The 12,711-nt window shown below is 40.1% G+C and overlaps 1 protein-coding gene across 1 annotated transcript; it reads left to right on the top strand.

The window, feature by feature from the left end:
* Positions 1-953: 953 nt before the first annotated feature.
* Positions 954-12,458, top strand: LOC124046977 (thioredoxin-related transmembrane protein 1-like). Its single transcript, XM_046367727.1, has 8 exons — positions 954-1,208; positions 1,697-1,812; positions 2,227-2,272; positions 2,846-2,974; positions 5,375-5,420; positions 6,791-6,892; positions 7,260-7,326; positions 12,244-12,458. The coding sequence occupies exons 1-8, from the start codon at positions 1,003-1,005 to the stop codon at positions 12,456-12,458; spliced, it is 927 nt and encodes a 308-aa protein (XP_046223683.1). The 5' UTR covers positions 954-1,002.
* The last annotated feature ends 253 nt before the right edge of the window (positions 12,459-12,711 follow it).

Raw genomic sequence — 12,711 nt, 5'->3', positions numbered from 1 at the left:
CCCCAGAATATTGCGGTAGTTTATTTGTCACGTGACTAACCAAGGCACTGAAGGGTTGGTCGGAGGGAGGGATCAGTCTTCAAACTCCTGTATTGTATTGGTTTGTAGTTACTCATTCTCATCTGGTAAATTGTTGTAACGTCTCCTAAACTCAGTTTATGCACATTACAACTACTATGGTTTGCATTGTTTTAATTGATAGGAATTTGCATCCAGTTGTTTCATTATAGCTAATGCCGTATTCACTCGGAACTAAGAAACTCGAACCGGCACGTGTATAATAACTACAACCAGTTAACAAGTAGAACATTTCAGAGTTTCCTAGTTCCGAATAGCAGGTGAACGTGGCTTTAATATCAAATTAAATTCAAATGGCTTTATTGACATGGGAAACATGTTTACATTGCCAAACCAACTGAAATAGATAATAAACATCCCCCTTTCCCATTGTCTTTTTTGCCTCAGTGGATCGACTAAATTGTTTTGCCCAAATTCCAAAAAGCATTTGCAATTGGCATGTATTTGGCTAATGTAGTTAGGCCCTAAAGTTTAGGCATAGGTGACGCACTAACATCAGATAAAAAAGAATGAAAGAAAAACCTAATGTAGCCTATTGATATGAATTGCACAAAAACTATAGTTTTAGGTATTTTTAATGCATTGTTTTCTCTATTCATACCGCATCACACACACAAACACTTTATGGGTCACAGTACCACTTTCTGTTGGTAAACATAAAGCAGAAACGGATTATTTCAAAACGTTGCGGTCTTGAATGGTACATTTAATTTGCGTGCCAAAAGCCGCAACAGAAGATGCAATAAACACATATTTTGCATTGCTAAATTGCTAAACTAGAAAATAAAATACCACCCATTGTGTGTTTTTCTGTGACATTAGAGAGCTGTCAATGTGAGCAGTATATTTTACAGTTTAAAAAACTGCTGAGAAGGGCGGTTTCAGGTAAACGGAAGTAGAAACGGTAGATTAGTTGACCTAAACATGGCGCCTTTGCTGGATCACAAAATTGGCGACGCTATGTTATCTTCTTCTTTACCTTGGCGATCAAAATCGAGTCTCTTGACATGTTCACTCGTTTTGCTTATTTACCTGACGTCGCATCCATCCTCGGCCAAACCGAGCAGCCTCAAAGAGATCACGGACGGAAACTGGGAAGACATCTTGGCAGGGGAATGGATGATTGAATTGTAAGTCCATCTAGCTAGGTAGCAAGCATGGTAAAACTAACTGCTTAGTTAGGCTGGCAATTACATTCAGCTAACGTTACTTTGCAATAGGTCGTTCTCTAGTCTCGAATCGGCACTTGTTGATTACCACGCCACACCTGGCTATAGTTTCTTATCTTAGATAGCTTGCTAACGTTACATTGTTTCATAGGTTTGCAACTAACAATCTAAAAATCAACGCTTTCAGATTAATCTCAAACGATGTGACAGACCATGGCATGGTGGAGTTGGATAGATAGAGCTAGGCTGCTGGACTACTGAGTGTTTTTGTTAGGTAGCTAATGTTATTTGCATGGTGTAGTGAAGACATGTTGACCTGTCACTCATAACATGCTGCCATTGAATTCTTGGATAGCCGTGTCAGATATTGCTGTTGTTGAAAAACGGTATCTAACGTTTAATGTTATTGTCATGCCAATGTTTGGCCCCACCTCACTTGTCCCCGGCAGTTTTGCCCCGTGGTGTCCGGCGTGCCAACAGCTCCAGCCGGTGTGGAATGAGTTTGCCGACTGGGGTGAGGACATGGGCGTCAACATAGCGAAGGTGGACGTTACTGAACAGCCTGGTACGTGATGTATATCTCCCTGGCTTCCTGACTGCCTATGAATAATTCCCCTTCTCACGTTTCGTGAAGTTTCCCATGGTACAGATCATCCTAGCTTCTCCAAACCTTAACCTTTAGTGGGTAAAATGCTAAACAGACCAAAGATCACTGTCTCTTGGGCCAGCTGCACCCTACTGCTTTCAGAGGAATGAGAAGGGGAGAGGTCCACTATGTTTTGTAGTTGAGACTACGCATGTAATCTGATCCAGCTATAGCCCACTATTACCATTTGATATAATTTGTTAGGTCTATCGTGTTTTTGTAGACCCTTTGTATAATATCAGTCAAGAACAAGATGATGTTGGACTCATTCAGAGAGATATTTAGTCATATTCACTAACATTCTGCTCTCTCCCCCCCCCACCCACGCCTTAGGTTTGAGTGGGCGATTCATCATCACTTCACTTCCGACCATCTACCAGTAAGTTATCTCTCTAGTGCCTCAAGCAATTGTCTCACATCCTGTTCCTCTCACAGACGCAGGCCAACAAAACTCAACCACCACCCATCATCCCATCATAGACTAATCAGGAAATGTGATAATCTTACAACCACATTTTAACCAGTAACCCTCACTGTAATGTGAGATGCTGTTATATACTTTAGCTTCAGACTTTGTCAGGAAGAGGAAGTGTCTTTCTAGCATGTTCTTTTTGTTGTTGTTGCTACTGTTATGATTCTAGACTCAGTTTAGACACTAGCCTTATATGTTGCTATAAAACGTTGTCTGTCAATGGTAGAAGAACTGTAAATATATGACCCTATTATTGCTTAGTGGCACAATGGGCAAATAATCTAACTGTTGCTTTGTTGTGTGTAATGCCACAATATTGGCTTCTTAATTTGGCTTTAATTGTGATAGATCTCTATGATGACACCGTGTGTGTGTGTGTGTGTGTGTGTGTGTGTGTGTGTGTGTGTGTGTGTGTGTGTGTGTGTGTGTGTGTGTGTGTGTGTGTGTGTGTGTGTGTGTGTGTGTGTGTGTGTGTGTCAGCTGTAAGGATGGTGTGTTCAGGAGGTACCAGGGGGCTCGCACCAAAGATGACTTGCTAAGCTTTATTGATGAGAAGAAGTGGCAGGGCATTGAGCCCGTGTCTTCCTGGTTTGGACCATCTTCCTTCATGTGAGTGGATTCATAATTGATTGATTGATTGAGTGAGTGATTGATGTGAGTCTCCTCTCAATACGGGGCCTTAATGTGTGAAACTGGAGGGGGAAAAAATACTGAAATGTAATGCATGAAAAGGTCCTTTTGAAGGAAAGATGTTTATTTACCCTTCTGTCTAAAAGGATTGTTGAGAAATTATGAATTGAAGTTGGGATATTTGTGACATTTTACCCTCAGCCAGGCCTCTTAAGATATATATATAAGATATATATATATATCTCTATCTATGTATATATGTGTGTGTTTTTTATGCGTGGCCCTACAAAAGGGGCCTGTGGATCACCAGTTAACCGTCCCTGCTTTACAACATGTAGTGACTTGAGTCTGAATGTAGCCAGTATGTTTTAAAGAAGTAGATAACAGTGAATAAATAGCTGCAGTCCACTTCCATGTGTAGTCGTCTCTAAAACCACAACCTGTTTTTACTCCTAACCAAGCACATTCTTCTTATCACACCGAACTGCAAACATCACTGAAGCTGGAGATTCCCATCTCCCTCACTAGCTTTAAGAACCAAATCAAGTCAAATGTATTTATATAGCCCTTCGTACATCAGCTGATATCTCAAAGTGCTGTACAGAAACCCAGCTGTATTATTGACTGTATGTTTTGTTTATTCCATGTGTAACTCTGTGTTGTTGTATGTGTCGAACTGCTATGCTTTATCTTGGCCAGGTCGCAGTTGCAAATGAGAACTTGTTCTCAACTAGCTTACCTGGTTAAATAAAGGTGAAATTAAAAATAAATGAAAACATATCCAAATGCTATGCTTGAGGACAACAGGACATATCCAAACACTACACTTCAGGACAACAGGACATATCCAAACACTACACTTCAGGACAACAGGACATATCCAAACACTACACTTCAGGACAACAGGACATATCCAAACACTACACTTCAGGACAACAGGACATATCCAAACACTACACTTCAGGACAACAGGACATATCCAAACACTACACTTCAGGACAACAGGACATATCCAAACACTACACTTCAGGACAACAGGACATATCCAAACACTACACTTCAGGACAACAGGACATATCCAAACACTACACTTCAGGACATATCCAAACACTACACTTCAGGACATATCCAAACACTACACTTCAGGACATATCCAAACGCTACACTTCAGGACAACAGGACATATCCAAACGCTACACTTCAGGACAACAGGACATATCCAAACGCTACACTTCAGGACATATCCAAACGCTACACTTCAGGACATATCCAAACGCTACACTTCAGGACATATCCAAACGCTACACTTCAGGGCATATCCAAATGCTACACTTCAGGACATATCCAAACGCTACACTTCAGGACAACAGGACATATCCAAACGCTACACTAGTTACTCAGCCTCTTAGTTTTGTGTTTAAACATCCAAGAAACACACCCAAGTCTGTATACCCCAAATGGCACCCTATTCCCTGCATAGTGCAATACTTTTCATCAGAGCCCTAGTCAAAAGTAGGAATATAAGGAATAGGGTGCCTGTCAGCCACTCCGACACTTCAAATCACATTTTATTTGTCACATGCTCTGAATACAACAGGTGTAGACCTTATAGTGAAATGCTTACTCGCAAGCCCTTAACCAACAATGCAGTTTAAGAAAACGGATTTAAGAAAATATTTACTAAATAAAGTAACACAATAAAATAACAATAATGAGGCTATATACAGGGGTACCAGTACCAAATCAATGTGCGGAGGTACAGGTTAGAGGTCATTTGTACATGTAGCTAGGGGTAAAGTAACTGCATAGATAATACACAGCGAGTTGCAGCAGTGTAATAACAAGGGGCGGGGGCAATAGTCCGGGTGGCGACTTGATCAGTTGTTCAGCAGTCTTATGGTTTGGGGGTAGAAGTTGTTAAGGAGTCTTTTAGACCTAGACTTGGTGCTCCGGTACCGCTTTCCGTGCGGTAGTAGAGTGAAGTCTACGACTTGGGTGACCTGAGTCTTTGGCAATTTTTTGGGGCCTTCCTCTGACACTGCCTAGTATTTGGGGCCTGGATGGCAGGATGCTTGTTCCCAGTAATGTACTGGCCGTACGCACTACCCTCTGTAGCGCCTTACAGTCGGATGCCGAGCAGTTGCCATACCAGGCGGTGATGCAACCGGTCAGGATGCTCTCAATGGTGCAGATCTGGGGCCGACGATGACAACTTTTCATTCTCCTCAGGGGGAAAATGTGTTGTCGTACCGTCTTCACAACTTTCTTGGTGTGTTTGGACCATGATACTTTGACACTTTAACCAGGTTAGCTGGTAATTCTTAAATTATCTAAATTTAAAATGTCTAAAAGGTATTTCTCCCTTTTCTCCCCCTGAAGGATGAACACAATGTCTGCTCTCTTCAAGCTGTCAATGTTCATTCGGGTGAGTGCTGCTTTTGCCTTCGCTTTTGCCTTCACTTCTGTGAGCTGTCAGACACCAACACCAACACCACACAAACACCGGCTGCATCCCAAATGGCTCCCTATGTAGTTTGAACTTTGACCAGGGCCCGGTTTCCCGATAGCGATGGAATTTGGGCTTACAGAGTGTTGTTTTTTTAACGATGCATCTTTCCTACAACGCCAAAGATGTACCATATTTCCCATAACATCATGCAGAGCGAAGGTTCCATACGTGTGTCGTTGAGGCATGTGTTGATACTGATAGAATGGAAAGAAACGCAGTGCTGCTCTCAGATCAGGTTTCTCCATTCAAATCTCACCTTAACCTTTGCCCTCAGAACAGCCTCAATTCGTTGGGAGCATGGACACTACATGGTGTTGAAAGCGTCCAACATGCTGGCCCATGTTGACTCCAATGCTTCCCACATATGTGTCAAGTTGGCTGGATGTCCTTTGGGTGGTGGACCATTCTTGATACACACAGGAAACTGTTGAGTGTGAAAGAAAAAAAACAGCAGCTTTGCAGTTCTTGACATAAACCGGTGCGTCTGGCATCTACTACCATGCCCTGATCAGAGACACCTGCCGCCCCACCCCGTTCAAAGGCACCTGCCGCCCCACCCTGATCAGACACCTGCTGCCCCACCCCGATCAAAGACACCTGCTGCCCCACCCTGATCAAAGACACCTGCTGCCCCACCCCGATCAAAGACACCTGCTGCCACACCCCGATCAAAGACACCTGCTTCTCCACCCGGATCAGACACCTGCTGCCATACCCTGATCAGACACCTACTGCCCCACCCTGATCAGACACCTGCTTCTCCACCCTGTTCAGACACCTGCTGCCCCACCCCGTTCAAAGGCACCGGCCGCCCCACCCCGTTCAAAGGCACCTGCCGCCCCACCCCGTTCAAAGGCACCTGCCGCCCCACCCCGTTCAAAGGCACCTGCCGCCCCACCCCGTTCAAAGGCACCTGCCGCCCCACCCCGTTCAAAGACACTTACATGTTTTGTCCTGCCCATTCACCATCTAAATGAATAAACGTCTCAATTGTCTCAAGGCTTAAAAATCATTAATTAACCTGTCTCCTCCCCTTCATCTACACTGATTTGAAGTGGATTTAACAGGTGACATCAATACGGGATCAAACCTTTCACTTGGTCAGTCTATGTCACAGAAAAAACAGATGTCCTTAATGTTTTGTACACTCAGTGTATATAGTCTATATTGTAGTTACTCTATTTATCTTTTAATGCAGTCATCTCAGTTTTCATTTCAAGCATATTTTTAATCCTTCGCTTGTTTGTAAAAAATTGACAGTTGACTACTTGTTCTCTCCCCTCCAGCGTTGCCATAACTACCTGATAGAGCATTTGGCGATTCCAGTGTGGGGCTCATATGTCATCTTTGGACTGGCCACTCTCTTCTCTGGCCTAGTCCTGGGACTGGTACGTTAGTCATACTCCTTGATATTCAATCTCTGTGTGATGTGTCTTTGTTTGATTTGAATTGAACTAGGATTTGATTTATCTTACACTTTTGATTTTGATGTACTTTTTAATGTAAGGTGTCCTGAAAGGCTTCCGGTCACATAAAGTGTTGTTATTATTTAGTATTATGTGCGTGCCCTCACATAGTGGACCACCAAGACACATGTAAACAATGGAGCAAATGCATCTCATTTTGTATTTTGTTGGAAAAATGACAGGCTGTGGAAGTTACTGGAGGCAAAGAAATAGAGAGATCCCAATATTTTACAGTAACATCTGCTCTCCTCACCAACTGAGACAACTTCTCTTGTGCCTTCTCTTCCAGATACTGGTGTTCATTGCAGATTTTGTCTTCCCATCGCGACGATTTAACTCCCCAAACTACTACCAGAGTGAGTATGAGATGACAGAGAATCCACGTCCATGCAAATGTAACTTTGTGAAATGTGCTGTGTAGCACTGTGTTATGTAGCACTGTGTTATGTAGCACTGTGTTGTGTAGCACTGTGTTGTGTAGCACTGTGTTGTGTAGCACTGTGTTGTGTGCTGTGTAGCACTGTGTTGTGTGCTGTGTAGCACTGTGCACTGTGTTGTGTAGCACTGTGTTGTGTAGCACTGTGTTGTGTAGCACTGTGTTGTGTGCTGTGTAGCACTGTGTTGTGTGCTGTGTAGCACTGTGTTGTGTGCTGTGTAGCACTGTGTTGTGTGCTGTGTAGCACTGTGTTGTGTGCTGTGTAGCACTGTGTTGTGTGCTGTGTAGCGCTGTGTAGCGCTGTGTAGCGCTGTGTAGCGCTGTGCTGTGTAGCACTGTGTTGTGTAGCACTGTGTTGTGTAGCACTGTGTTGTGTAGCACTGTGTTATGTGCTGTGTAGCACTGTGTTGTGTAGCACTGTGTTATGTAGCACTGTGTTATGTGCTGTGTAGCACTGTGTTGTGTAGCACTGTGTTGTGTAGCACTGTGTTATTATTTTTTTTTTTTCACCTTTATTTAACCAGGTAGGCTAGTTGAGAACAGGTTCTCATTTGCAACTGCGACCTGGCCAAGATAAAGCATAGCAGTGTGAATAGACAACACAGAGTTACACATGGAGTAAACAATTAACAAGTCAATAACACAGAGAAAAAAAGGGGAGTCTATATACAATGTGTGCAAAATTCATGAGGAGGTAGGCGAATAATTACAATATTGCAGATTAACACTGGAGTGATAAATGATCAGATGATCATGTACAGGTAGAGATATTGGTGTGCAAAAGAGCAGAAAAGTAAATAAATAACTGTGGGGATGAGGTAGGTGAAAATGGGTGTGCTATTTACCAATAGATTATGTACAGCTGCAGCGATCGGTTAGCTGCTCAGCTAGCTGATGTTTGAAGTTGGTGAGGGAGATAAAAGTCTCCAACTTCAGCGATTTTTGCAATTCGTTCCAGTCACAGGCAGCAGAGTACTGGAACGAAAGGCGGCCGAATGAGGTGTTGGCTTTAGGAATGATCAATGAGATACACCTGCTGGAGCGCGTGCTACGGATGGGTGTTGCCATCGTGACCAGTGAGCTGAGATAAGGCGGAGCTTTGCCTAGCATGGCCTTGTAGATGACCTGAAGCCAGTGGGTCTGGCGACGAATATGTAGCGAGGGCCAGCCGACTAGAGCATACAAGTCGCAGTGGTGGGTAGTATAAGGTGCTTTAGTGACAAAACGGATGGCACTGTGATAAACTGCATCCAGTTTGCTGAGTAGAGTGTTGGAAGCAATTTTGTAGATGACGTCGAGGATCGGTAGGATAGACAGTTTTACTAGGGTAAGCTTGGCAGCGTGAGTGAAGGAGGCTTTGTTGCGGAATATAAAGCCGATTCTTGATTTGATTTTCGATTGGAGATGTTTGATATGGGTCTGGAAGGGTGCAGCATGTAATATAATGACTTTGTTATTGTCCTGTTATTCATATAGTCTTTATTGTCCTGCTATTCATGTAGTCTTTATTGTCCTGTTATTCTTATTGTCCTGCTATTCATGTGGTCTTTATTGTCCTGTTATTCTTATTGTCCTGTTATTCTTATTGTCCTGTTATTCTTATTGTCTTTATTGTCCTGTTATTCTTATTGTCCTGTTATTCTTATTGTCCTGTTATTCTTATTGTCCTGTTATTCTTATTGTCCTGTTATTCTTATTGTCCTGTTATTCATGTAGTCTTTATTGTCCTGTTATTCTTATTGTCCTGTTATTATTATTGTCCTGTTATTCTTATTGTCCTGTTATTCATGTAGTCTTTATTGTCCTGTTATTCATGTAGTCTTTATTGTCCTGTTATTCATGTAGTCTTTATTGTCCTGTTATTCATGTAGTCTTTATTGTCCTGTTATTCATGTAGTCTTTATTGTCCTGTTATTCATGTAGTCTTTATTGTCCTGTTATTCATGTAGTCTTTATTGTCCTGTTATTCATGTAGTCTTTATTGTCCTGTTATTCATGTGGTCTTTATTGTCCTGTTATTCTTGTGGTCTTTATTGTCCTGTTATTCTTATTGTCCTGTTATTCTTGTGGTCTTTATTGTCCTGTTATTCATATAGTTTTTATTGTCCTGCTATTCTTGTGGTCTTTATTGTCCTGTTATTCATATTGTCCTGTTATTCATATAGTCTTTATTGTCCTGTTATTCTTATTGTCCTGTTATTCATATAGTCTTTATTGTCCTGTTATTCATATTGTCCTGTTATTCATATAGTCTTTATTGTCCTGTTATTCTTATTGTCCTGTTATTCTTATTGTCCTGTTATTCTTATAGTCTTTATTGTCCTGTTATTCTTATTGTCCTGTTATTCTTATTGTCCTGTTATTCATATAGTTTTTATTGTCCTGTTATTCATATAGTCTTTATTGTCCTGTTATTCATATAGTCTTTATTGTCCTGTTATTCATATAGTCTTTATTGTCCTGTTATTCTTATTGTCCTGTTATTCTTGTGGTCTTTATTGTCCTGTTATTCTTATTGTCCTGTTATTCATATAGTTTTTATTGTCCTGCTATTCTTGTGGTCTTTATTGTCCTGTTATTCTTGTAGTCTTTATTGTCCTGTTATTCATATTGTCCTGTTATTCATATAGTCTTTATTGTCCTGTTATTCTTATTGTCCTGTTATTCTTATTGTCCTGTTATTCATATAGTCTTTATTGTCCTGTTATTCTTGTGGTCTTTATTGTCCTGTTATTCTTATTGTCCTGTTATTCATATAGTTTTTATATTGTCCTGTTATTCTTGTGGTCTTTATTGTCCTGTTATTCTTGTAGTCTTCATTGTCCTGTTATTCATATTGTCCTGTTATTCATGTAGTCTTTATTGTCCTGTTATTCATATAGTCTTTATTGTCCTGTTATTCTTGTGGTCTTTATTGTCCTGTTATTCTTGTCTTTATTGTCCTGTCTTTATTGTCCTGTTATTCTTATTGTCCTGTTATTCATGTAGTCTTTAGTCCTGTTATTCATGTCTTTATTGTCTGTTATTCATTATTGTCCTGTTATTCATGTAGTCTTTATTGTCCTGTTATTCATATAGTCTTTATTGTCCTGTTATTCTTGTGGTCTTTATTGTCCTGTTATTCTTATTGTCCTGTTATTCTTGTGGTCTTTATTGTCCTGTTATTCATGTATTGTCCTTATTGTCCTGTTATTCATGTCCTGTTATTCAGTCTTTATTGTCCTGTTATTCATGTAGTCTTTATTGTCCTGTTATTCATGTAGTCTTTATTGTCCTGTTATTCTTGTAGTCTTTATTGTCCTGTTATTCATATAGTCCTGTTATTGTCCTGTTATTCTTGTGGTCTTTATTGTCCTGTTATTCTTATTGTCCTGTTATTCTTGTAGTCTTTATAGTTTTATTCATTGTCCTGTTATTCTTGTGTCCTGTTATTCTTTATTGTCCTGTTATTCTTGTAGTCTTTATTGTCCTTTATTGTTATTCATATTGTCCTTTATTCCTGTTATGTTATTCATATTGTCCTGTTATTCATGTAGTCTTTATTGTCCTGTTATTCATATAGTCTTTATTGTCCTGTTATTCTTGTGGTCTTTATTGTCCTGTTATTCATATTGTCCCTGTTATTCATATAGTCTTTATTCTGTTATTCATATAGTCTTTATTGTCCTGTTATTCTTGTAGTCTTTATTGTCTTTATTCATATAGTCCTGTTATTCATGTAGTCTTTATTGTCCTGTTATTCATATAGTCTTTATTGTCCTGTTATTCTTGTGGTCTTTATTGTCCTGTTATTCTTGTGGTCTTTATTGTCCTGTTATTCTTATTGACCTGTTATTCATATAGTCTTTATTGTCCTGTTATTCTTATTGTCCTGTTATTCATTGTCCTGTTATTCATGTCTTTATTGTCTGTTATTCATACATTGTCCTGTTATCTTTATTGTCCTGTTATTCATATAGTCTTTATTGTCTTATTCTTATTGTCCTGTTGTTCATATAGTCTTTATTGTCCTGTTATTCATATTGTATTCATGTCTTTATTCATGTAGTCTTTATTGTCCTGTTATTCATATAGTCTTTATTGTCCTGTTATTCTTGTAGTCTTTATTGTCCTGTTATTCATATAGTCTTTATTGTCCTGTTATTCTTGTGTCCTGTCTTTATTGTCCTGTTATTCTTGTCCTGTTATTCATGTCTTTATTGTCCTGTTATTCTTATTGTCCTGTTATTCATAGTCTTTAGTCCTTTATTCTTATTGTCCTGTTATTCTTATTGTCCTGTTATTCATGTAGTCTTTATTGTCCTGTTATTCTTGTCCTGTTATTCATGTAGTCTTTATTGTCCTGTTATTCATATAGTCTGTTATTCTTGTCCTTTATTGTCCTGTTATTCTTGTGGTCTTTATTGTCCTGTTATTCTTGTGTCCTGTCTTTATTGTCCTGTTATTCTTGTGGTCTTTATTGTCCTGTTATTCATATAGTCTTCTATTATTCATGTCCTGTTATTCTTATTGTCCTGTTATTCATGTAGTCTTTATTGTCCTGTTATTCTTGTGGTCTTTATTGTCCTGTTATTCTTGTCTTTATTGTCCTGTTATTCATATAGTCTTTATTCTTTATTCTTATTGTCCTGTTATTCATATAGTCTTTATTGTCCTGTTATTCCTGTTATATAGTCTTTATTGTCCTGTTATTCTTGTCTTTATTGTCCTGTTATTCTTGTCTTTATTGTCTGTTATTCTTAGTCTTTATTGTCCTGTTAGTCATAGTCTTTATTGTCCTGTTATTCATAGTCTTTATTGTCCTGTTAGTCATATAGTCTCTATTCTCCCATTCCAGAGAAACAGACAATGGAACAAGCCAGGCTGATTCAGCAGCTGGAGGAGGAGCAGGAGGCGGACGGAGAAGAGGATGATGAGGACGATGAAGATGGAGAACAGGACGATGTCTGGAGGAGGAGGAGATTCTTGCGTCTCCCGAGGGGTTATTCGTCCAGAGGAGGTGCTGCGAAAAGGGTGGTGGGCAACCGTGAGGACCAGGATGAGGACTCCTAGATGCTTGGAGGGATGGAACTGAAGATGCCCCTTCAAACAGCGAGGAAGGGGAGGGGGCCTAAGCTCATTTTTATAAAGTGCCTCAGAATAGGAGTACTGATCTAGGATTTTTAGATCATGATAACTAAGATGCCATGGACAGGTGGAACTGATCCCAGATCAGCACTCCCATTCTGCGGTGCTTTATGAACACGGGACCTGGTCCTGAGCAGCAGTAGAGTTTACAGCTTACAGAGCCATAGCAACACGCTGG

Source organism: Oncorhynchus gorbuscha, linkage group LG10 (assembly GCF_021184085.1).
Source record: "Oncorhynchus gorbuscha isolate QuinsamMale2020 ecotype Even-year linkage group LG10, OgorEven_v1.0, whole genome shotgun sequence".
NCBI lineage: Eukaryota > Metazoa > Chordata > Actinopteri > Salmoniformes > Salmonidae > Oncorhynchus > Oncorhynchus gorbuscha.
The sequence above is the reverse complement of the archived record's forward strand: the minus strand, read 5'-3'. Positions and strand labels throughout refer to the sequence as shown.

Excerpts from the sequence above, each read along its gene's own strand:
- LOC124046977 (XM_046367727.1), top strand. The coding sequence starts at position 1,003 with ATGGCGCCTTTGCTGGATCACAAAATTGGCGACGCTATGTTATCTTCT. Across the intron at positions 1,209-1,696 it reads GGGGAATGGATGATTGAATT|TTTTGCCCCGTGGTGTCCGG; the intron begins GTAAGTCCATCT and ends TGTCCCCGGCAG. Across the intron at positions 2,975-5,374 it reads TTTGGACCATCTTCCTTCAT|GATGAACACAATGTCTGCTC; the intron begins GTGAGTGGATTC and ends CTCCCCCTGAAG.